General features: G+C 42.2%; 2 protein-coding genes across 2 annotated transcripts in view; one reads left to right on the forward strand and one right to left on the reverse strand.

Annotated features, from left to right (window-relative positions):
• Positions 1-25,412, forward strand: part of LOC106652181 (unconventional myosin heavy chain 6) — a 51,761-nt gene extending 26,349 nt beyond the window's left edge. The window contains exons 3-14 of the mRNA XM_023461046.1: positions 1,194-1,256; positions 14,014-14,589; positions 14,669-16,067; positions 16,153-16,405; positions 16,559-16,594; positions 17,123-18,341; positions 18,405-19,574; positions 19,651-20,773; positions 20,859-21,185; positions 21,267-21,550; positions 21,632-22,081; positions 22,155-25,412. Of these exons, the coding sequence (XP_023316814.1) occupies positions 1,194-1,256; positions 14,014-14,589; positions 14,669-16,067; positions 16,153-16,405; positions 16,559-16,594; positions 17,123-18,341; positions 18,405-19,574; positions 19,651-20,773; positions 20,859-21,185; positions 21,267-21,550; positions 21,632-22,081; positions 22,155-22,364 (7,110 nt within the window). The 3' untranslated portion in view covers positions 22,365-25,412. The remainder of the gene's footprint in view (positions 1-1,193; positions 1,257-14,013; positions 14,590-14,668; positions 16,068-16,152; positions 16,406-16,558; positions 16,595-17,122; positions 18,342-18,404; positions 19,575-19,650; positions 20,774-20,858; positions 21,186-21,266; positions 21,551-21,631; positions 22,082-22,154) is intronic.
• Positions 10,570-12,772, reverse strand: LOC106652296. Its single transcript, XM_014371167.2, has 3 exons — positions 12,663-12,772; positions 11,334-12,583; positions 10,570-11,041 (listed from the first exon to the last, which is right to left on the reverse strand). Exon 2 carries the CDS (start codon positions 12,573-12,575, stop codon positions 11,661-11,663), a length of 915 nt encoding a protein of 304 aa, XP_014226653.1. The 5' UTR covers positions 12,576-12,583; positions 12,663-12,772; the 3' UTR covers positions 10,570-11,041; positions 11,334-11,660.

Here is a 25,412-nt window from a genome sequence, read left to right on the forward strand (position 1 = left end):
GCTATCGGGCATCGCGATGGCGAAGTACAACCAAACGTAAAGATACGCAGAGTCGCTTTGCGCAAAATGCACAAAAAAACCCGAAGAAAGAAACTTATAGATAATATGTAAAAGCCATCCCGGAATTGAATTCGTCGATTTAATTGCTCTCGAGTGTTTACACCGATAGTACGTGCTGTAGCAGTAGTAGTAGCTTTTCAACGCTAGATCGAGTTTCAAAATAAAAGCCTCCTTTTGCGTGCGCGTTTATAGTGGTGTGTATGCTCAACTGCGCGTCGTCATCGTCGTCGTCTTATCTCTGGCTTTGAAGCATATTTCACGTGTACGGTAGTATGCGTTGTATGACACACACACACACACACGTACTCGTGACACTTTATGGGCTGCAGTTCACCATCCCCCTTGAATTTTTTTTTCTTCACCGCCGACGCTGCCGCATTAGACTCGGCGCGCTCGACGTAGTACCATTAGCTTAGCACACCCTACCTCGGGCGCACTGTACAATATATGAGTCATGTTCTTGCACGTCTATATATATTCTGTATATAAGTTCCCCCCTTCGGCATGTGTATAAGTGACGTCATTCTCGGCTGCACGTCTTCATGTATACATATATACACAATATGCGCTCGGGTAATATGGGAGTTTTAGCCTGTGCGCAATTTAGCGTACTCCGCTCGATTATCCGAAAATATGGATTATATAGTTTTGTGCGAATACCCATAACGAATTATGCGTATATCTATCGATGGATCGCTCGCTTTTGTATACGATAGCGATATGCAGGGCCTCTCTGTAACCGACGATTCAGGAAAACACAGCCGTGAACCCCCGTGAGCTCGAATGAATATAACGACTGGCCTTCGCGAAACAATCGAGAGTGCCGCAGCTAGCGCCTGTACATGGACTGATTTGACTACCAAATTTTGCAAATAAACGGAGCAGGAACACTATCGCGTACATAATACGCGCAACTCCTTGGGCAGAAATAGAGAGAGAGAGAGAAAGAGAAAGAGAGGATATATGTAAGTTATACTCACTCGTGAGAACCCCCTCTAATTGTTTCAACAGATACTATAATTATAAAGAAAGTATAAAGATGTAATTACGATTCATGCACTTTTTTTAAAGGACATTCGTCGCTGTCATATTATCCTTGACTCTAGAAATGTTATTTTTTTTTGGGAAAATAGACGTACACAGGATCGATCCTCATCGCGGTGAACCCGTACAAGGAGGTCGACGTCTACACTCTGGTAAGTTACAACAATTCATCCGTTGTTTTCAGTGAAATACACAAGCATCGCACACCCACACTACACACATTTGCACGATATACAGCCGGGCGCCGTGCATTATGTATATCGTTTCAAGGCCACGCACATTTCGCATCTTTGCCTTCTTTCGCAAATAAGCGTGCATTTGTGTACACGCGCGCGCGAGCTCAGTCAGTGAAATAAATGGAGGTGCATCCGGAGAGGACGATATTTTATGTATGTGTGTATACTTACGCACCGTGGCCGCACACATGCCGATATCGTGTGCGGCGTCGGTGGTGGCGCGGATGCGTCGAGAACTGCGTCGGAATAACAAATACTGTATACTCACCTCGGCTGCATGTGCCCAATGATCGAACTGCACGTGTGCGTTGGTGTATACGAGCTTTACGCAAACTCGCGCGAGTTCATTAATTCTCTTCTTTTAGCGTGCGTGCGAGGCAGTAAAAAAATAAAATAAAATAAAATAAAATAAAATATAATAAAATAAAATAAAAGAAGTAATTTCCGACCATTGTGGCGCAAAGGTTCGTTGTTTTTAGCACGCACACACATGTGCAGGGGGTGTATCCAATTGAAAATAAGCCCCCGTTGATTACTCTCGAGCAAAAGCGAAATTGCATCAATCGATGGCATCGGCCGGATAATCGACATCCGTGCGAGGACATTTAATTGCTTCATGGTTCGCGCGACCAGGTTGTTTTCCGCTGAGGCTGTATTTATCACTTTTTGACAATCGAAGATTGTAGGCTCAATTTTTCTTGCATCGGATGAAACTCAGTGTGTAACATACATCGATTCACACCAACAGCATCTCTGTTTCAGTTTAAACGTACTTTCTCTGTAGAACTCACGATACAGAATTTGCCGAGGAAATTATCGTAAAGTTAGTTGGGGTTAGTTATAATAGGAATCATTGGAGTCATAGATGTGTCCAAGCGAGTACGAAAATTCGAATATGAATTCAAGTAAAAAAAAGGAGTTTATGAGCTTCCAAAGACTGTTGACGCAGTCCTCTTTCTGAATTTCAACTCATAATGAGGTTTACTAAAAAATACGTATTATAATTATCTCGATTAACGCTTCGTGTTTAAAAATAAAAACAAAAAGTTAGTACGAATACTAATTCGGCATAATTTATGTTGGAAGAAATGTAACACAACGTATCATCTAAATTGCGATTTAATTAGAGCAGCGTAATATTTTTTTCAAATGTTTAATGTATTAATGGCTCGATAAATTAATGACAAACTGATGAGAAAATTAAAGCCGCGCACGAGAGTAGCTGCTGTCGATCGCGTACGTGCCCCCCTGCATTACTGTATACCGCGCGTACGTGGATTATCGTTTTGATTGAAAATTCAACCATGCTTATGAATATTGTATAAGCCCGCGAGTTATCCATTCATGATTGGATGTAATAGTCCCCCCCCCCCCCCCCCCCCCCCCCCCCCCCCCCCNCCCCCCCCCCTCCCTCTCCCCTACCTATATACCTCCGTTCTTGAAATCCTGTGCATCGATTTTCTACGTACATAGCTCGAGACTTTTCGGGGTGAAAAACAAGTCGAAAGTAGCGAAAGCTTGGTTTCGAGACTTTTTCGTACGCTCGAGGATTTTTACGAGCCTCCGGGAGACGAACTTTCTTCCTCATATACTTTCTGCAAAGTGCCTATCTTGCAAGCGATGTTCGCAACTTTACGCCCTCTAGATTTGGTATTAGACGAAAAAAAATATGCATTCACACAAATATATAAGTGTCTACGTTGATACTCACGACTTCAATCAAAATATTAAATAAAAGAAAATAGCGTTTGGTTCGCTATACTACTGAATGAAAAATTAAAATTGCAACGAGAAATTTTTTTCTGAGTTTACTTTAAAAAATGTTGAGTATTTTTTCTCTCAATAATTATTAAGTTCAGAAAAGAAATGTCTCCATGGATTTAATCAGTGAAAATCCTTAACTTTTCTTAAAATTTGCCAGAATTGGATTTTTCCAAATAATCTAAAATAATCTCTAAAAGTTCGAAAAAAATGTGAGAATGTTTGTACATCAATTCTATTTTTGTGTTTCAAATTTTTCTTCAAACTCAATAATTTTCGAGGAAAACTTTGGTGTTTTGTTCATGATAAACTTGTTAAATTTTAGCCGCTAAGTAATGAATAGGCAATTTGAGATCTTTTATTTCAAATGATCCTGTGGTTATCAACAGAAAAGTTCAAACTTGCTTTTTAAATTAATTTATTTGAATGACATAGAAAATAAACAAAATTGAATAACTGCACTGAACCGTAAAAAATACTACAAAGATGCTAATCGCCATTACGAGCTCTGGACTGTAGATGCCAAGCATATATTGAATAAATCCTTGTTCGTGAATGTGTTATCGAGAATTATATCACAGCACTCGAGTGGGAGTCGGTATCTTATCAGCTCCCAAAAACAATCCAGAGCCCATCGCCGAAAAAATTTTCTTGATACTAACTCACACAGATAAAAAACACAAGGCAGTTTAACGTTACATCTTACATAAAACATTAAATTCCTCTTCCTCGAGCATGCGAACTTGAAATAGTCCTCACATGTGAGTAGTTTCGAAGCCTCTTCGGGTCGCAACTTCATAAGGTCAAAAAGCGACAGACTTGGGTTGATCATGTTCTCTTTTGCTTTCTCTACATACCATTTGTCGTCATACCAATATTCGACAACTTTCTTGGGAATTACGTGCTTCAAAAATTCTACCACCCACAAGGGTTCAGTCAGTATCTCCGACATCTTGAACAAATTGTACTTAGCGAACCATTTCATTATCGTTAAAGCGTCGCTTCGGTCTAATTCATATCCTCTATTCTCAAGACGTTCGACGACAACCATAGCGCCAGACGCTTGAACAAATGGAAAAAAAGACTCATAATCTTCATCTATCGGCTTAAACACCTCGCCAAAGTAACTCTCGCTAGGAAAAATGAAACCGAAAAGATTAGCACCACGATCCAAGAGTACATCGACAACATACGGCGAAAGACTCGCAACAGCCCATTGAAGCGGTGTCCTACCCGAATTGTCCCGGGCGTCGATCTGCACCATGTGATGCCTATCGTCGTTGATCTGTAAAAATGTCTTCAGCAAATCATCCTCCAAGTCTCTCTGGCAAATAAGGTGGAGAGGAGTAAATCCCTTTTTATTGGCCAAAGTTAAACTGGCGCCTCTTCTGAGCAGCAATTCGGCCACTTCTTTTCTCTGATTGTCCAGGGCCACGTGCAATGGTGAATTGTCTGTGTCTTGCAAGAGATTAGGATCGTACCCAAGCTCGAGGAATTGCTTTACCACGTCGGTGCATCCTGCCATGCAGGCCGAATGAAAATGAGATGTTCCGAATTCGTCGATATAATTTACCTCAAACTTATCATATATTTGAAAAAGCATACCGACGTAGTCTTTAACCCTTAACTTGCTGTACCTATTAACCACGTGTATTGGTGTGGTGCGACGCAACAGTGGTTTGCCGTCGGCATCAACTTTGGGTGTGTCCTTGTAGCCAGAATGAATCACGATTTCAATGAAACTACATCCTGACCAAAAACCTTTACTTATGCCGTCAATAATAAGACACTCAATTTGATCGGGTTTAAAAATGTTCCCGAGATTTGGAGATTGAACTTTCTCAAATAATCCAATAAATTTATCAAGAAAATCATATCGCTCTTTCTTGATCTCCCAATTGACCTTTGAATGCATTTGCTTTAATTTTTCTAATCGTTCTTGGTCAGTGTAATCTCGGTTTTCACCTTGAACGATAACAAAACGTTTTTCAGATTCGTCGTTGGAGGACATGTCCATCTTTTGGCACAAACACAAACACAACACGCAATCGCTTACAATTTAAAATATTTTTTTTAACGGAAATCTTTCGAGCTGTTCACGCCTATGTGTCTTAACGATTATACTATGCTGGCTACTCTATGATCTATTTTATTTAGAGAGTAAAAAAACACATGGCCGAAGCTATTAAAGATACAAGTAGCGCCCAGCTATGTGTATAACATACGCGGCAATGCTGACAATAGTACACGAATGTATAGGCAACGAAAGCCCATACTTCGCTGTACTTACGCTTTCTAATCGTTACCGATGATTGCACGTATAGGTGTAGTTTTTCGGGTAAGAATCCCGCACGAACAGATGTAAGAAAGAAAGAGATGCACGACGTTACAGACACGTTGTAATTAGGCTGCTTTCACATGATTTGGATTAGGTGCGACTGCGGCCGATGCGACGCCACCATGCGCATTGTGCGTAACTCTAAATCGACCCTTACTTTGTATTATCTTATAAGTTTACATTTATAATTTTACATAGTTTTCGCAGTTAGTAATACTGGTGGAAATTGTATATCATTATTCTAGGCCGGAAAAAATAAGTCGCTGAGCACGGGTAATTAGCGGATGAAGCTGATAAACAGGTGCACACGGGCTTTCTTTTTCCCCCGGTTTTGGCCCGTATGCGATTTATGTAAAATGCAATGCGAAAAATAATATTAATACTAATATTAATGTACTTTAATAATAAGCAACTTGTGCTGATCAACTATTTTATAATAGCGTATAGAAAGTCGATTTTAAGATAGCTAGCCATGCGGGAAAGCGGCACCTTTTCGCAGTGATGAAACTATACGTATGCACAATATGCGTAAAGTATTATCTTAAGTGCCGATTTAATTATTTTCTTTATGAAAAACAGCTATTATTGTTATGAGCAGGTTTTTTCTTTGCTTTGATCTTTAATTATCGTAGGCCTTATGAAACAGAGTTTCAATTCTTGAAAACAGCCCAGTACTTGAAACAAAATTAGCTATTCAAAAATTGAAGTTTTCTACTCGGAAAAAATGTCAATAAAGTCGAGTTTTTCTGGATACTCACTTACCGGCCTTGACAGTAATTTATACATTAAGAATAATACATTATTTATACATTATTCAGTGTGTACAAAAATACTTGGCTTCAATCCTTGCCCAAAATATTACCTCTGCTCGATAATTAATGCTTCGATAAGCTCCTTTTTATAGCCCCCTCCCCTCTTTATTTCTACAAGCGGATTATTTTGTAGTCAATTATACATTTCGAGCATCGTCAAAAGGGATTCGCTTCCGTTGCAAGGTAACGTATATATAGCCTCTCTCGTTGAAACAAGAAATAAAGCGCAGTAAGTAAATACGCCGACGCACGAGCTTTTAGCTCGATGCGAAAAAGCTCATATGCCTCGAAGTAGCGCGTATTTACACGATACACATGTTGAAAATAATTCATTGAACAAACTTCAAACTTCTGGATCATAATTTTTTTATTCTTCTTAGCTGCGAGATCTCGATTGAATAATTTTTCTTTTATTCGAAGTGCAAGTTTGAATGTACCTCGAGTTTGTAATTATAGTTCGTAAATTTGAATAAGCTGCTTCATCGTTGGCTGAACTTTTCCAACTTTGACTTTTGATACATATTTATGAAAAGCGAATTTTCTTGTAAATTGATAAATGCATCATCAACTATTGACTATCGCGTTCATTTTATTGTTCTCCTTTACTCGAACCAACGAAAAGAAAAAAAATGTGCAAGGCGCGCGTGCATTTGATCATAAAAAATGCGCCTTAGAAAAAAGGCACGTAATTCATAATTGAGCTTTAAAGTTTTTGCATTCACGCACGCGCGCGCGCAGTTATATCCCGGGTCATTCACTTCTGCGCGTTTCTTCTACTCGCGCGCACACACATGCTCTGGGTGCAGTATAGCATGGAGAGTTATAATAACGTACATATAAGCAGCGTAAATGCTTGCACTTAATATTACAAAATACGATCGCTTTACCGCTGGATAATTTTAGTTTTGCCTTCCTATCCAAGAGTGTATGTGTCTATTCTCAGTTATATATTTATGGTCTTTGACCCTTTATGGTCATGACACCGGAAACCGAGCTCGGGAAGGACACAGCGGTGGATTGAAACTTTTGATTTCGTCGGATTACTGTGCTCCTGTCAGATACGCGTGTGCTTTTAGCTCCTGATGATGCTTTCATCTAAATTGCTTTCGAGAGAAATTGTTTCGATCGTCTTCAGCAAGAACAGTTACGATTGATCTTTTCTCGTAAATAAGTCGTAAAAATTTACGGGACGTTATGATTTTTCGGAGAAATCTCTTCTTTTCTTCCCTCCCTTGTACTCTACCCATTTAAAACGCGCCCGAGTAATTTTGATAATGACCTGGCCCCTAAGTACCCACCGTCGTCGTCATCGTCGTCGTCGTCAAAGAGATTACTTTCAAGCGTATAATATTGGAGCACGTCATGTAAGGCACCTTACAATTATAACATAGCCTAAAATCTCGAGTAATAATTCATTCACAGCCCTACGAGAGTAAAAGAGAAGGAATAAATGGCAAAAGATTTTAATTTCATCATTCGCGTCGAAAGATATGATTGAAAAACATCGGGTTGAAAAAAACTCTCTCTCAACCCCTTGTACTGCACGAGCCACGGTGCATACATAGTCACGCGTAAACTCGTTTACGCCACTTTTTCATAAAGAGGCGAGCCCCTGCGGCAAACGGCAGCCGCGCGAGAGCGCAAAAATAGTGCGAGCTGGAGAGGGAGCGGGACCGAGCCGCGCTGCACCGCGTTGGCCTCATTCATTTATCTTCTTTTTTTTCTTCCCCTTTCTCTTACCTGTATCCGAATAAGCCTCGCGAGTCATCCGCACTTATAATGCAGCGAGTCTCGCGCGCGCCCACACCCCACATCGAAATCAAAATACGTCGTTCTCCCGAGACGCGCTCGTATCCGCGCGTATAATATCGATGTCCTCAATTTTTCCTTTCCCTATGACGATGGAGAAAAAAAGAAGATGAAATAAAATAAAAGCGCAAAACGGAAGACAAATAAAATGCGTGTACCACGCCCTTTATATACCTGAGTGCTACCGCTACTGCTGCTCACGAGGTCGAATCTGCTTCCCCTGGAGGAGGGTGGAGAGCGGCCAGGATAGCGCAGCAGCAGCAGCAGCAGCAGCAGCAGTGGAACATTATATACCGGCTGAGCTCTATCTGTGCTGCGCTGCGTGCAGAGACCAGCCGACACGGGGTTGCTTGCTGCTGCCGCCGTCGCCGCTGCTGCTGCACACGCCCTGCTTATTGATCGAGCGTTTCGTGAGGCGCGCAAGCTCGCGTTCTCGGCTACATACATATATGGGACTGTGTGCGCTTATACACACTATATACACAGAGAGAAAGGCGTTCGAGGCTCGAACTTCGAGCACTTACATTCGAATGGCATATTAGGCGCTGATTTTGAGAATTTCGTTCTTCTCCTTATTCGCCGGAGCTTATATGCGGTGCGCGCATCCCACCCCATTCGTTGCATCGATGAAGCGCGCGCGACTTTACGAGTGCACAATTCATATAATTATATATATACAATAAACGCGTCTATGTAGGACACGCGAGTTTTATCGGCGTGCGGGTCTCGAGCAGCTCTCTTATCTCGTCTCTCCCTCCCAGCTGTCGTTCGAGTTCGGGGGGCTCGCTCTCGAGGACCTCGGGAGTTCGTAACGAGCTTCCTCGATCGCTCGATTCCGTAATTCGCTCGCCTTTGTTTACGTATCGCGGCAATATTAGCGCGAACGTAAACACAATCTCATTTTGCCTCGTCGTCTTCGTCGTCGTTGCCTCAGACGCGCCGCGATCCGCGTGTACACGACGTTCTCTGCGTCGTCTTATTATTACTCGCAGCATGAGCTATTTTCATCGTATAGCTTCGTCGTTGCTCGCTGCGCACGAGTCGCGTTCGCAGTGGTTTTTCACGTTACACGCGCTATGTACAGGATAGAGCGAGAGAGAGAGAAATAGAGAAACCGTACATAGGGTCGTTATACTCTCTCTACACACCAAGCTGCTACTCGTGTATAATAAGTATACGGTATTGAAATGCACGTCAGTTACATGGCAGGCACGAATATATGTAAAATCACATAACTCTCGGCTGAAGATTTCTCCGGCCTCTTTCAATTCGTTCATTCGCTCGTTGCAATGATTTCGTTTAAAAATATACATTCGATTGATAGGGGATGATTCGCTTAACCCAAATACCTTGACGCGCGAATCGTATCATCCCTGATCTATGTAGAGCGCCAAAGACGACGCGAAAAAAGCAGACTCGTCATCCTTTTGTCTTATACATATAAAGACGGCTGCGGCACATAATGATTGAGCCCAAATCGACGGGATTGACAGTTATATACCTACACGTCCGCGTGACAGCTCTGCACTTTCATCTTTCAAACTCACTGTGCTGTTTCTTTCTATTTTTTTCTTTCTCGTGCCTCCAATAATACACACGTGTATGTGTACGTGTGAGTTTGTATATGCGAGAGTAGTCTCTTTTCATCGACGCCCCGTTTGCGCTATATTGCATGCTGTATAGGGCTCGCGCGGAGACATAACGAGGGTGACCCACTCGAGAAATGGGCCGTTCTCGTGACACGGCTCGCGCGCGCCCGAGAGAGAAAGAACGTCTCTTCGTTATGCTCTTCAAAGGTCACTCAAGTTCTCTCTATGTACATATGAGCGCGAGTTTTCTCGGGCGCTTCGGAACGTGTATGCATTCAGATAATCTTGCTGCTGCTGCTGCTGCTGCCTCTGCTACTGTCACGCGCAAATTTTTGTTTTTTTTCTCGACAAAAAAAATCTAATCTCTTCTTGAATTTAACGACGCAAAATAAATGTGAAAATTTCTTTTCCGAAAGAGCTGCTGCTGCTGCTACTGCCACTTCTTCGCTCGCCGAGCCTACAAGAGGTTTCTATACGCGAGCCATGTATAGAATAAAACGCTCCAAATTAAAAGCCTCGCCTCGCGCTGCACAGTAACTGCAATCTCGTCTCTGCACACGTATAATACGTACACACAGCGTCGGAGAAGTAAGAAGAGCAGTTTGGCGAATGCCCTTGAAGTTCTCTCGTCTAGGGTTTATAACGACCCATAGAGAAACTCAACTTGTTCTTGTGCATCTTTCCCTTTCCCCCCGTTTTAGTTAGATATACCGGAGCTTGCACGCCATGAAAGCTCTGTGCACGTATCGCTCAGTCCGTAAAATACTGAGAAGGGAGGCTGAGTTTTTGTGCCCTCGTTCGTTATCTATTTTCCTCTACTACGGCAACTATTATCTCAACGTCTTTTTCTATTTGTTTTTTTTTTTTAAATTTTTAATTGAGAATGTTTCAATGATTGATTATTTCATTACACGAGGAGATTAATTTTTTAAATTATTTTTTTAATTTATTATGTTCAAACGATGCTTCACATGGAATGTTTCGCAGATTACTATTCACAATTTTTTTAGAGTTTTACAGATTAAGTACGTAATTTAACATTAGAATCTTGCTTTACGAAATAAAAAATTACAATTGAAAAATGTGGTAATACAATATGAAAACAGTATGGTTCCATGTTTTTGACGTTAAAAACAAGTTAAATCAAGGGTGATCAAAAAGCTTCACTTCAAGTTCTTGATATGTTAAAAGATCGATTTTTGTAACATAGATACTCTCAGTGGCTTAGTTTACGAAGTTGATTTGGAATTTTACTAAAGTAGAAATACTTTTTAAGGTAGAGTCGGAAGCTGCAATTTTTCATATTAACTAAAAAGTTTGAATGAGAGCTTTTTTCGATACGTCCAGGTCCTTTTCACAAATCGATATCTATATCGATATCGATATCGGTATCTGTTGATAAAATATTCAAGTGTTAATTTTCATTAATGTATATTTTATTTAAATATTTGGTTGAATGACATAATAATTTCAATTTTAAAATAATCTTATGTTCAATATCGAAATTCCTGGCAGTTAAGAGATGTTCAATATTGAAATTCCTGACGTTTAAGAGAAGTTGATTTTAATGAAGTTAAAAGTACGTATCGTAAACTGAAGTCTTTATGTCCTAAAGCCGCTCTTATAAAGCAGCCAGTAAATTATTTTATTAATTGCTTCCATAAAAATTAAATTTATTATTTACCTGGCCATTGTTTTTCAAGCACTTCAACTATTTCTTTATGGGTTGTCTCTTTATTTTCTTTCCGAATTTCAGCTAATATAGTTTTACATGCATCATAAGCTTTAATTATTCGGGGTTGCTCTTCAGTTGAGGTCGTTCTTTCTAGAATACGAACTCCGCCTTCAGTAGTGTAAAGGTGGAAACAAGTACCGATAATATATCTAATCGAATAACTTTTACTTTTGATTTTTAAATTTATTACCGCATGGTGAGTTCGGTTTTTGGACATACTTTTATTAATTGCAATGTGTTCATTTACTGGAACAAATAAAGGCTTGCATTTGTGAGTCATGCTTGGTTCGTACGGCTTATCTGCCATAAGTAAAAATAACTTCCACGCCAGTTCTGCATCATTTTCCCGAACAGAATTCCTTGCAGGCTCACTATGTAACACGGCACTAACTGCAGCTTTTTGTACGATAATCTTTCTGTCATGTAGAGTTCATTTGGAACATCACCTAGAAATGTTAATTCAAAGTTTACCTCCATTTCCACCTCCCGGGTCATTTTCGTAATTCTTGAAATCTCAGGGCTAGTTACTGCATGTGGTGACTTGAATATCTCATTAAATATTTCATTTACTTTTTCAGGATTTGTCAAAAATGGTTTCTTATACTGTCTTCTCACTTCGTAAACTTGATCGATCATTTGTTCAAACAAGGTCGAAGGAGTACTCGCTTCTTCAGACGTCTTCAAAGGTTTTACTTTTACATTTGTCTTCGTTTTAACTCCTTTAGGATAAAAACCTGCCATGATATTGAACTCAATTTCGTACGAATTTTCATTAGAACTTAACTTAATTTTTGTCCCTCTGTCAGCACATGCCGTGCTCTTGAGAACTTTCGATAATTTATCTGTACTTTGTACTGTTTTCCACAATTTAAAACACTGATTCTGGTTATTTAAACAAATCATCAGTTCTTTCAATTTTAAATACAACTCCCATGCCAGGTGCGCTGTGCAACATTCCCACATAGTTTTCATCATTGCGCTCACAACGTGTATAGCTGAATTCGCGGCAAGCTTTTGACATATCTCCTCTTTATCCTTTTCAGGAATTGTTTCGTTTGCGTAGGTATGATCATGATCAGATGTGTGTTTTCCACTTTCATGAGCTAACTGGGTTTTCTCAATTTTGAATACAAAAATTACTTTAATATCTAAACTTGCAGGTTTTGAAGATTCCATTGTGCGTGACTCCATTGCGTCAACTGAAATTCAAACAAATGATATTTAAATTAAATTATTTTTCGTCTCTATTAATCGATTTTTTAAATTTTTGTTACTTACATGTTGATCTCGTAACTCGTCAGTTAAGCAACTGAATTATACTTTAACGTACACATCTAATTTGAAACATCATATTCAAAACAAAATAAATACTATACATGTTTATGATCAATTTGTAAATTCAAATGAAACTAATTTGAGAATAACAAGTCGCTTAGTTAAATATTTAATTGGAGCAGTAGATTCTCTGAAATAATAATTATTATTTTATAATGATGTCAGCGAAAGAGATGAAAAAAACAATTGTTATAATTCTTCATTTTACTAAAAAACATAACTACCCTCGCTCTGTACTGTTATTAGTGTTCTAATTTGAAGTTGCTTTTTATTTTTCAAAATGCTCAAGTCTTTGTAAGTACTCAATTACCAACAAGCGACAGGTTATCTTTCAATACCCTCGAGCAACAGCGTTTAAAGCTGCATTCCGATATTAATTTTTTAAAGGTTCATTCAATGCGATCTATTTCAAATTAATACGAGTAACGATTCTCGCGAATATTTAAAATTTTATGAAATCTGAAACGATGTATAATTATCATACAAATACATCGAATCCAGCGTTTATTATCAAGGACGTTTCGGGCTCTAACGTGCGAATTTTAGAGCGAGTCTGAAAAATTATTTTTAGGACTTGACCGAGGGCATCGAACCTGTACAGTACGTATTTACGAAAGTATATAAATACACTCGCGTGCGGATCGCGTAAGTTCTCAAGGGAGAGTACGAAAATTCGAATTTGTCGCAATAAGAGACGCAGATTCTCAATTAAATTCAACCGAACGCGAGTACGAGCTCTTTTGTTTTTTTGCTCGAGCGCAAAAATGTTCCAGTTTGCCGAACAAAGGGTTATCATGAGGCGGGCGCTGTTACACGGGATTCGAACATAAATACATATACGGGAGTACTCGTAAATTACGCGGCAAAGCAAAGGCAGCAGCAGAAAAAAGTCGCGTTTTTTTTTTTTTTTTTTATTTAAATAAACGAGGCTGACTCCAAACTGGGTTGCACTACTTGTCGAAGGGAGAAAAAGAGAAAATATATAGACCTGTACGTAGCCATGCGCACGCTATATATAAACGTATACTGCAGAAAGGGAGAAAGAGGAAAAAGAACGAGGGAAGCTAGCGGAGCTCTTTTTTCGATTAATCTACGTGAAAGCACTTGGTCTATCTCGCCGTCTTGTGTCGCGACAGGTTTTTTTTTTTCACTGCGCCTTAAGTACAAGTGGCCCGGTTGCACATTGTCACCGAGCAATACCAATACGTACACACATACACACATCCTCGTACTCTCGTGCACATCTAAAATTAAATTGTCCCTTTTGTTTCTCTCCTCTCGGTACGTTATTCAGCAACACGTGCAGCGCTATCACAATCAGAAGATGGGCGCCCTGGAGCCGCACGTGTTCGCCCTGGCCGAGGCGGCCTATCGCTCGCTCATGGACACGGACAGCAATCAGTCGTGCGTGATATCGGGCGAGTCGGGCGCCGGCAAGACCGAGACCACCAAGTTCATACTGCAGTACCTGTGCTCGGTGACGAGCAACGTCGACACCTGGGTCGAGCAGCAGATACTCGAGGCCAACACGATCCTCGAGGCGTTCGGCAACGCCAAGACGCTGCGCAACGACAACAGCTCGCGCTTCGGCAAGTTCATGCAGGTCTGCTTCGACAGCAAGTGGATGATCAAGGGCTGCATCATACAGGACTACCTGCTGGAGCAGAGCAGGATCACGTTTCAGAGTAGCGGCGAGAGGAATTATCACGTGTTCTATCAGCTGGTGGAGGCGGCGAGTCGCGAGAAGGAGCTCGCCGAGCAGTACAAGCTCAAGCCGGCGAGCCACTACAAGTATCTGGCCAAGTCCAACGACGGGCTGGCCGACTTGAAGGGCTTCGACGCGCTCAGGCTCGCCTTCAATGTTCTACAGGTTTGTTATATTACACGGCATTGGTTGCTGTTGCTTTTTTTTTATCGATAACTTTATCGTTTTACGTAAACTCGCACAGGTGCCAGCGGAGATGTGCGACGGCATCTACCGCGTGCTCTCGGCCATCCTCTGGCTGGGCAACCTCCAGTTCCAGGACGTGGACGGCGAGCGCTGCGAGCTGGCGCCCGACGGCGACGCCGAGATCATCGCCACGGTGGCCCCGCTGCTCGGCCTCCAGCCCGACGATCTGCGCCGCATCGTGCTGCAGCGCGAGATCAACGTGCGCGGCAACATCACCGAGATCCCGCTGAGGCTGCAGGAGGCCCGCGAGAATCGCCACGCCATGGCCAAGGCCCTGTACTCGCGCACCTTCGCCTGGCTCATCAATCACATCAATCAGTGCACGAATCCGGGCCAGGACATATCGCGCTTCCTCGGCGTCCTCGACATATTCGGCTTCGAGAACTTCGACACCAACAGCTTCGAGCAGTTGTGCATCAATTACACCAACGAGAAGCTGCACAAGTTCTTCAATCACTACGTGTTCGCCCTGGAGCAGGAGCTCTATCGACAGGAGGAGATACAGTACTCGCACATCACCTTCACGGACAACACCCTCTGTCTGGAGCTGATCGAGAAGCCGCCGCGCTGCGTCCTGAAGCTGCTCACCGAGCAGTGCCACATGCCCAAGGGCTCGGATCTGGCCTACCTCACGAATCTCCACGCCGAGTTCGAGGGCAACGCCTGCTACGTCAAGGGCGACGACCGGCGCAAGTGGGAGAAGGAGTTCGGTCTGCGCCACTACGCCGGTTGCGTCACCTACACGGTCGAGGGCTTCGTCGAGAAGAATCGCGACGTGCAGCAGGACGTGTTCTTCGACTTCATGACGCGCAGCGACAACGAGTTCGTCCAGGAGATCACGGCCTATCAGGATCTGCTCGGCACGACGGTGGCGCGCACCAGCGGCAACAACGCCCCGCCCGCAGCGACGCTGTCGCGCGGCACCTCCAAGGGCAAGCCCACCCTCTGCGACTCGTTTCGGCATCAGTTGCAGGCCCTCGTGGACGTGCTGCAGGGCACGACGCCCTGGTACGCGCGCTGCATCAAGCCCAACATGGACAAGCAGGCCGAGCACTACGACGAGAAGCTGGTGCTGGATCAGCTGCGCTATCTGGGCATGCTCGACATCATCAGGATCAGGAAGGAGGGCTTCCCCATACACATGCGATTCGACGACTTCGTGGCGCGCTATCGCTGCCTCGAGAAGAACAGGTGGTCGCTGCCCAAGGACGACAAGGAGGCGGTCAAGACTCTGATCAAGAATCGACGCTTGCCCACGACCGAGTGGCAGGTGGGCAAGAACAAGGTATTCCTGCGCAAGCTCGTGCACGAGCCGCTTGAGGACGAACGAAATCAGTTGATCACGAGGAACGCCGTATTGATACAGAAGATCTGGCGTGGACACGTGGTCAGAAAAGGTACGATTTCTCTTCTCATTTTTGAAAACTTTTATACGGGAAATTTTTTAATTGCTCACCGATGATCTATCGATAAACTTTGCAGATTACCAACGAACGCACAAAGCGGCGTTGCGCATTCAACACGCTTACCGGGGCTGGAAGCTGCGCATCGAGTTCATACGCAAGCGTCGCGCCGCCGTGGTCATACAGTCGCATCTGCGCGGCGTGTTCGCGCGCGAGGTCGCCTCGGCTCTGCGCGAGCTCAGACGCGTCGAGGAGGAGATGCGTAAGCGCGAGCGACTCGAGGAGGAGCGCAAACGCATGGAGGATCAGAAGGCCCTCGAGGAGTCGCAGAGGTGGGTTGTCTTTTTCCGTACCGCTCTCTCGTATACCGATCGAAATTCGTTACTATCCATTAATCGATTTACCGGAATGTGAATAAATATAAAAAACTTGTTGGAGTAATTTTATGCGCGTCATTTGTAAAGCAAATCATGTGATTTTTATAGCACGCAATACAATGGTATCGCTGGAATGGAAGCTGGGTAAGTTAATAAATACGAGCTGCTGCGAGTAAAAAAAAAACAAAGGAATATGAATTTTTTTTATTAGTCACCAACACTTAGCTCGAAGCATGTTTTTGGTTGCGTTACATATATATTTGACCCTACCAAAACACGTATCTCTGATTAGAACAGTACCTACTGTAAAAGCGTGATTATACTAACATCTTTAAATTTATGTTCGTTTTTTTTCTTGTCTCGTGTTCTTTTTGACTACTAACAAAGTAATTCGAAATTTTTTTTCAATTTTGAGTAGTGATAAAAGTGTTTCTTCACACATCACTTTTATTTAAAGAAATAGGCTTTTGTGTTGATTCTTCTCATCACACTGAAACAACGACAGCGACACTGAACTATTATACACGACACGTAGAAGAACAGAGTATAATTCTTCGATTCCAATGAGGATGATCACTATTTCGTTAATTTTCAGTGCACATTGTTTTGTTCAAAGAATTATTTTTTTCCATTCAAAATCTAACAAGATCTTTTGTTTTCTTGCTTTTATAGACGAGCCGAAGAAGAGATTAAAGCGCTCACTCAAATGGCCGAACAATTCAACTCCGCGATGGCTAATAACAATAACAACAACAAAAACGCCAGCAACAATAACAAAGAATCCGTCGACCTGGACAATTTGTTCTCGTTCTTGTCCGATGTTCAGAAGCAGAACAATGAGATCAACATCAACGGCAACAACAACGGCAGTCAGAGGAGCAGCGGTACCAATGCCATAATAGAAGAGATCGGCTTGGAAATGGATCAGTTGGCCGAAAATCTGGAGGCGGAGCTGCAATCCGTCAAGCAGGACAAGGAACCGCGCCCGGTCAAGCTTCAGAGTCCGAAACCCATCGAAGAGCCCAAAATCAAGGAAGAAATCAAGCAAGCGATAATCATGAAGAACACGCCGAGTCTGCCCGAGCCGACACAGCCGCCTCCACCGCCGCCGCCACCGCCACCGGCATCGTTCAACATCAATGGTCTTCCGCCTGCTCCGCTACCCGTCCCCGTCGTCAACAAGCCATTGGAGAAGAAAAAGGAGCCGATTTACGAAAAAGTCAAAACGAGAGAGGAGATAAGTCCTCAGGTGACTCATCCACCACCGCCACCGATGATGAATGGCGGATCTACGGCAAAAGTCAACGGATTACATCCAAAACTTAACGGCGAGGCAAAAGAGCACGTACCGGCTCCACCGATGCAATCGACCCTCAAGATCGTTCACGAAATACGCAAAGAAGTTCCGGAGGCGAAGAAAGTCGCTCCGCAGCACGCCACGCAAAACGAAACAACACCCAAACCACCAATACCCAACAATCATCACGTGTCGAACCAAAACCACGTGCAACAGAATCATCATCCACCCATTGCCGTCGCGCAGAATACGAAATTGACTACGCTCGCTCCGAACAACGTGCACCAGAAGCAAACCGTCGTCAACGGTCACAGTCACAACAATAACAACAACAACCACCACCAAAATTTCGGAGTCGTGCAAAACGGACACTCGCCGCAATTGCAAGCTCACCAACAGCATCACACTCCGACCAAGACTGCCTCGCCGTCTCACCTACATCATCAGCAACAGCAGCAGCATCAGCAACAACAACACACGCCGCAACATACGCCGACAAAGACTGCCTCTCCGTCGCACCAACAGTTGCAGCAGCAGCAGAAACAGCTGCAGGCACAGCAGAAGCAGCTGCAGCTTCAGCAGCAACAGGCCAAAGCACTGCAACAGAAGCAGCTTCAGCTGCAGCAGCAACAGCAGCAGAAAGCCGCTCAGCAGCAGCAACAAGCGAAGCAGTTGCAGCAGCAGCAGCTGTTACAGCAGAAATTGCAGCAGGCCCAGCAGGAGATACAGTCCCATCCACCGGCGGAGCGCGAGGCGCGGCGCAAGCATCGGGTCGAACGTAAGCTCCAAGAGCTCGAGGAGAAAAAGCTCGAGACGGTGCCGGAGACGAATGAGAATTACCACGACATCGTCGAGTTCGCCCAGAACTACTTCAACAGTCACGAGCGATCGCCCGAGGGCACGATCATGGCCACGCTCACTCGTGGTAAGCAGCGAGAAAAGCGAATCGAGTACGTACCCAAGTACGAGATGGTCACCTACTACAAGGGCTCGTCCATTCCGAATTCCCACATACACATGTACGACCCGGAGAACGTCAACGTTGCTTGCAACGTCTTCCGAGATCTCTGCAAGTACCTGCGCGGCGAGATGAAGCTCGAGCAGGAGATAAGCACGATCCAGGGCATAATCGGCTACGGCATCGAGCGCGAGGAGTTGCGCGACGAGATCTTCGTCCAGTGCATGCGCCAGTCCACGAACAATCCGAATCTCGAGTGGGCCGAGCGCATCTGGCTGCTCCTCTGTCTGGCCATCGTCGCCTTCCAGCCGAGCAAACTGCTCTACCGTTACTTCCTCTCGTTCCTGAAGAAGAACCTTCAGCTCGAGGGCAAACTGCGCCAGTACGTGCAGTGGTGCATCGACAATTGCAAAAATACCAAAGTCTCGTGCCGTCAGTATCCGCCGTCGAGCGTCGAAATAGCCGCGATGCGTCGGCTCGGCACGATAGTCTGCCGATTCTTCTTCCTGGACGGAAGAACCAAAGCCATAGACGTGCATCCGACCGATACGGCGGCCGATGCCGCGGCGAAATTGGCCGAAAAGTTGGGATTACGCTCGTTGGAGGGCTGGGCCATCTACCAGAGCAGACCCGATGGCGAGGAGCACGTCAGAGCTCATGATTATCTTTACGATGTCATTGCCGCTTGGGAAATGAAACAATGTAAATTAAACACGAACACGTTGCAGCGTCGTAACAATCAAAGTTTGGGAAGCGGTGACAATCGATTTATCTTCAAAAAGAGACTATTCAAAAATACCAAAGAACTATCGCAAGATCCCGTGGAAGTCAACATGCTCTATGCGCAGGCTGTCTATTGTGTCGTTAAGGTACATTTATTTCCTTTATTTAAAATAAATTAGATTCATGCATTTTCAATAAAACTTTTTGCTCTTTTATTTGCAGTGCGACGACTTTCCTGTATCTGAAAAAGTAGCCCTCCAGTTGGCTGGTTTGCAGGCCCAAGTGATGTTGGGCGATCCGAAGGATAACGACCGACTGGATTACTACAGCGAGATCGAAACGTTTTTACCTTATCGCATCAGTCGAGCTCGCGGCGATGACGTCTGGGTACCGATACTCGCCCAGGCCCATCGCCAGAACGGCGCAGGGCGCTCCGAATTGGCCAGCAAGGTGCTTTATCTATCGTGCGTCATGCAGTATCCGCTTTACGGCACGACCATGTTCAACGTCACGTACCGCGGCTACTGGTCCTACGGCAATCAACTGATCCTCGGAGTGAATTGCGAGGGTCTCATGCTTATCAAGCCCGACGACAAGTTCGTGCTGTCGGAGTATCGCTACCAGGACGTAGAGAGCATCATGCTCGACCCAAGCGACTCGTTCATCACTATATCTCTGCTGAGACACGCACCCGACAGTCCGCACAAGTGTTTCGTCTTCGAGACGCCGCAGAAAAACGAGATCGGCAGCTTGATCGTCAGCTACTATCCACCGCTGGCCGGCTGGATCACCGAGAACGAGGTGCCGGCCAAAAGGCTCAAAGGAATCACGACCGAGGATCGCGTGAGGCTGCATCACAATCTCGTCAACTGCCGCCGGACTTTGGTCGACTCGGAGGCTCTGAAGAAGCCCCAGGACGCCGGAGCCGGTTTCTTCCGCAATACCTTGAGACGACTGTCAAAGAGCAGGATCGAAAAGCTGCGACAGGAGCACGGCGGATCGCTGACGGATCAGGGCGAGACGTACAAAGGCTTCCACTACGGCTACTGGGCCTTCAGTCGCACACCACTGGCGCAGAGTCTGATGAAGCTCAACGACGCCGAGGAGCAAATAGCCCTGAACATCTTCCAACTGATACTCACTTACGCTGGACTGGGTCAGAACGGCGATCAGGTCAGACGAGCCGAGGACGAGCATGTGAATCTCATTCAAACGATGATGGATCGATGCATGCGCAAAGACACGCTACTAGGTGAAATGTTCTTGCAACTGATCAAACAGACCACGGACCATCCCGATCCGAACAGCCGAGTAAACTTGCGACATTGGGCTCTGCTATCTTTGGGTAAGTTATATAATAAATACTAGAAAAAAATGATTCAAAAAAAGCAACGACTTTAGAATAAAAAAATGTTATTCTTCGCCTTCAGCTTGCTCGGTCATTCTACCGCCACAGAAGATAATCCGCAAGTATCTGATATGGCATCTGAAGCGTTGCGCCAGCGACTACGTGACGGAGGAGGGCAAATACGCGCGCTTCGCCGAGAAGTGCTTGAACAAGACTACAGGCACCATAAGGCGGCAATTGGCGCCCAGTCGCGAGGAGATCATGTGCACGATCAATCGGCGACCGCTCTACACGAGATTCCACTTTATGGACGGGCAGTATCACTCGGTCGAGTTTCATCCGTCCGCGACGGCCAGAGACGTGCTGGAACTGATCAAAGCCAAAGTTGGCCTCGGCGAGAGCGCCATGGGTATGTCCAAAGTGCAATTATAAACGAGATACGTTCAAGTTGAATTTCCACGTATTGATCTATTTCCGTCTTTGTCTGTAGGTTACGCGATTTACGAAGTCGTTGGCTCGTCCGATAGAGCTTTATTACCAGTTGAAAAAATTGCCGAAGTCATGTCCAAATGGGAAAAATATCGCACCGCAACGACGGGTAATGGAACAAACACGCAGCAACGCAAACACGCACACTACTTCTTTTTATTCAAGAAACATTTGTTCCTCGATCAATACATGAATCTCGACGATCCGGTCGAGAAAGAACTGCTGTATCATCAAGTTTTGCACGATCTGCGAGCTGATCGTTTCCCCATCACGGATAAAGAAGCGGTAAGTACTTGTCTCGGTGTAAATATTTGTTTGGAATTTATTTTTAAAAATTACTTCTCTAATTAAATATTTATTTCGCAGTTAATGTTGTCGGCCTTGCAAGCTCAATTGGAACTCGGCGACTGCGAAGATCACCTGACGGTACAAGAATACCAGACGATAGCGGGTCACTGCTTACCGGCGCGCATGGTTCCGAATCTCTGCCTCGACGGAGTAGTGCAACATCATCAGTCCTGTCGCGGCATGACCGCCCCGGAGACGAAGAAAGCCTTCCTCAATCTCATACAGTCGTGGCCTCTGCACAAAGCCACCATATTCGACGTCATGCAGTCGTTCACGTCAAACTGGCCGCGCATGCTTTGGCTGGCCGTCGATCAAAAAGGTCTACATTTGCTCGAGCATCGATCGAGAAATGCACTTTGTACTTTTGAATACTCAAGTATACTTAGCTACAGTCCTGCCACTAATTGTCTGATGATAATAACCGGTACCGATAAGAAACAGAGCAAAGTCATTCTAGCCACTTCACAGGTAAAGCATTTGAAAGGAAAAAGTCATTGTACAAGTTGTGAACTCGAACTTGACATATCGCATTTATTTTTAGGCATACCAAATAGCCAACCTCATACGGGAATACATGGAGGTGCTTCAACTGCCATTAGAAATACGTAAACAGGACCCAACGCTCATACAGCAAATGCAACAGATGCACCATTTGCAACAGCAGCAGTCGATGAATGGAACAATTAGAAAGGCCAAGGTACCCTCGGCACTTCACAGAGGCGCACCCGTCATTCATTCGCAGGCCTGCTAAACTTCATTATAATACTGCAATTGATATTATTTTCTTAACTTTAAAAACGTTCCAACGTCCAGGCGCATTTAGAATTCGATTACATTCGCACGTTGAAGACGTTGTCGGAGCGAAACAAATTGAAAACATATAGGTTTTTTGAATATATCTTTCGAATTCATATGTATATTTAAAAATTTAACATATATATGATTGAACTTATATCTAGATTGTAAGTTTTCGTGGGGTTGTAAAAGATGAAAAAAAGAAAAGTTGTATATTTGAGGATTCAAATGAAAGTTTGAAAATATCGATTGTAAATGATTTTTGTAATGCAATGTTTTACTTTGTACATGCTATCGTAGTAAGGGTTTTTTTAGTTAGATATATTTGAATTGTTGAATGTGATTAATTTTATATTTTTTTTACTTTAAAAAAATGAGAAAAGTATAAGTAACTTATATTATTTTATTGGTCTAACGCTGATGTGTATGATGTATAGCTTGTTGATGGTTGTTTGCAGAAATAACAACATTATTAAAAAGTTTAGATAGAAAAAATAATTATTGAAATTACTGTAAACGTATAGCTTGTTCATCGCTGGCTAAGTATAATAGTGTCTGTTTCCGAATAGTGGAGATTTCATCGTAAGTAGATATAATCATCTGACGAAACAATGATTTACAACACTGCCACGTAACATTTTTTAATTAAAACTTTCCGACTAACTGTCGATGAACAGTTTGGTTTTCAATAGCAAGAACAAAAATATCGTAAACGGCGTTTGTCATTGATTTATATAGGTATAAGGAGGAACTTTTTTGTATCGTTATACACCTTACTTTATACACACACAATACTCCGTAACAATCGTTGCCTTTTTTATATAATTATACGATATTATATAAACAATATATATTGTCGTTTTTTAAAAAAATTTCATAGTTGAAAAAAAATCGAAAACATAATTTACCTGACGATGATTGTAGGAAAAGCTGATGATATCAGTTGTATAAAAATTTACAGTGTCATTTAAATGTGTAACATATAGTATGTGACGCGTGATTATAATAATTACATAATTGCGATGTAACAAAATAATGCATTAATGTTTTGAATATTTGTCTTGAACTAAAAATAGATTTAATTATTATGTCAAATAAGTTGTTTGAGAAAAGACACTAACTTTTGTTATTATTTTCATTTTTATACTTATATCTCGAAAAAAATAAAGTTTTTCATTTTTATTTTAAAGATTAGAACTTGTATGAAAAATACTCGAGCTGTCCGATAAAATCATCTAATAAATAAGCTACCGCCACGAAGATTCTAATTAGCCATGTGCAAGTTCTGAAGTGCTTTTTTTTAAGATTCATCATTATTTGGCTTGATAATGTGAGTTTATAAGACGTTTTTTATAGAGTTTTACAAGGTTTTTATGCATCATTTTCAAAATATTCACTTTTCATTCTCATTTTTCATAACTCTTTGCATTAATCAATGATATGTAAAGTTCATTCATTTTCTCAAACGTTACAAGCAGATTGATATTAACGATGATGGAAAAAAATTGTTGATTTATGTAATATTGAATAAGTTATTTCTAAACTTTACAATTTTTCTAAATTTTTAAATAAGAGATATGCAGATAGTAACTACTAATCATGCACAATTATTGAAACATAGTTTCGTAAATAGTGTTGTTATAATATTAATAATGTATCGTGAATTTTCAAAATGTTTAAGCTTTTGTAAAAAAAATAACAGCTCTCTTGAAATGATCACCGATAAATTTTGATTATTATTGAATGATTGTATTGTATATAAACAAAAGTATATTCCAGTTATGTATAACATTTTTCTCGATTCATTTAGACACCGGACAAATATTTACTTTGATACAGTTAAAATTTGTATTAATTAAATTTTCAAATGTATTGAATTTTATGAGAGCATTTAATTCAACTGATCTCAATAAGTAGATTATAATTAAATGTAGCGAACAACAACAATCAAGATTGGCTCAAAAACTTTTACTGTTAAATAAGTTTTTACTTTTGGAATTTTATATGGAACCGATAATCTCTGAGACTTGATTTCCATTTTATCTCCTTTGAGATATTTTGCATGGAATAAACTCCAAAGTTTTTTTATACTTTTTGACACACAAACAAAAATATAATCGTTTAAACTTTCTCATTAGCTTATATGATATTATCTTGTTGTCAGTGTGTAAATAAAAATATTAAAAAATAAAATTGACGCGGTGATAATAGTTCCGTACAGGTAGCCAAATCTTAGAAACGAACTCATCAGACCAAAGCTTTGTTCGTTAAAAGCCATGATGAAAAAAACCAGATACATGCATGAGCGCAAATATTATAGAATACAAATCTCTAACATATAGCTGTAAACATTTAACATGTATAATGCGCGACGTTGTTTATTATTTTTCCAAAGCAAAAATAGGAACACAGGCGTTTAAATCAATTTTAACAATATATAAGAAGCAAGCCGAGCTGTGATCCGTATGAAAAAAAATGTCTTCGAAAAGATATATTGATGTCGCGTAAGAGAGGAAGAAAGAGAAAAGAGTGAGAAATGCTTAAAGTGGTGCAAATTATATTATTATAAAAGATACATTAATTGATAATATATTAAAAAGCTATCGCTGAAAAAGTGTATATCGAGTGAAATATTAAATTTAAAAAAAAACGCGTGTGCCTGATGAATAATGTAATTGCAATATGTGAAGCATGAATCTAAACGTGTTTGGGAATGCTTAAACAAAGAAAAGTCGTGTTCGTTCATCTTCGCGTTTATTTATATTGCTTTTGTGTATATATGGATATTGCGTTATGTATAGGAAAAAGAATAAAATGTAAAATTCAGTCATTTAACGAGTGGTAAATTGTCGACGCGCACAACGGGATACGTAACAAAAAAAAAATTAAAAAACGTCTGCACGAAATTGTGCAAGAGACGAAACGCAACATTATAAAAAATGTATCATTAAATCATGAATCTGTATCGAAAACTACAATAAAGTCGCATCTTATATTACGAAAA

This window comes from Trichogramma pretiosum, unplaced genomic scaffold (genome assembly GCF_000599845.2).
Source record: "Trichogramma pretiosum strain Unisexual culture from Peru unplaced genomic scaffold, Tpre_2.0 scaffold18, whole genome shotgun sequence".
NCBI classification, from domain to species: domain Eukaryota; kingdom Metazoa; phylum Arthropoda; class Insecta; order Hymenoptera; family Trichogrammatidae; genus Trichogramma; species Trichogramma pretiosum.

Bases quoted from the DNA above. Each gene is read 5' to 3' on its own strand.
- LOC106652296 (XM_014371167.2), bottom strand. From the start codon at position 12,575: ATGGAGTCACGCACAATGGAATCTTCAAAACCTGCAAGTTTAGATATT.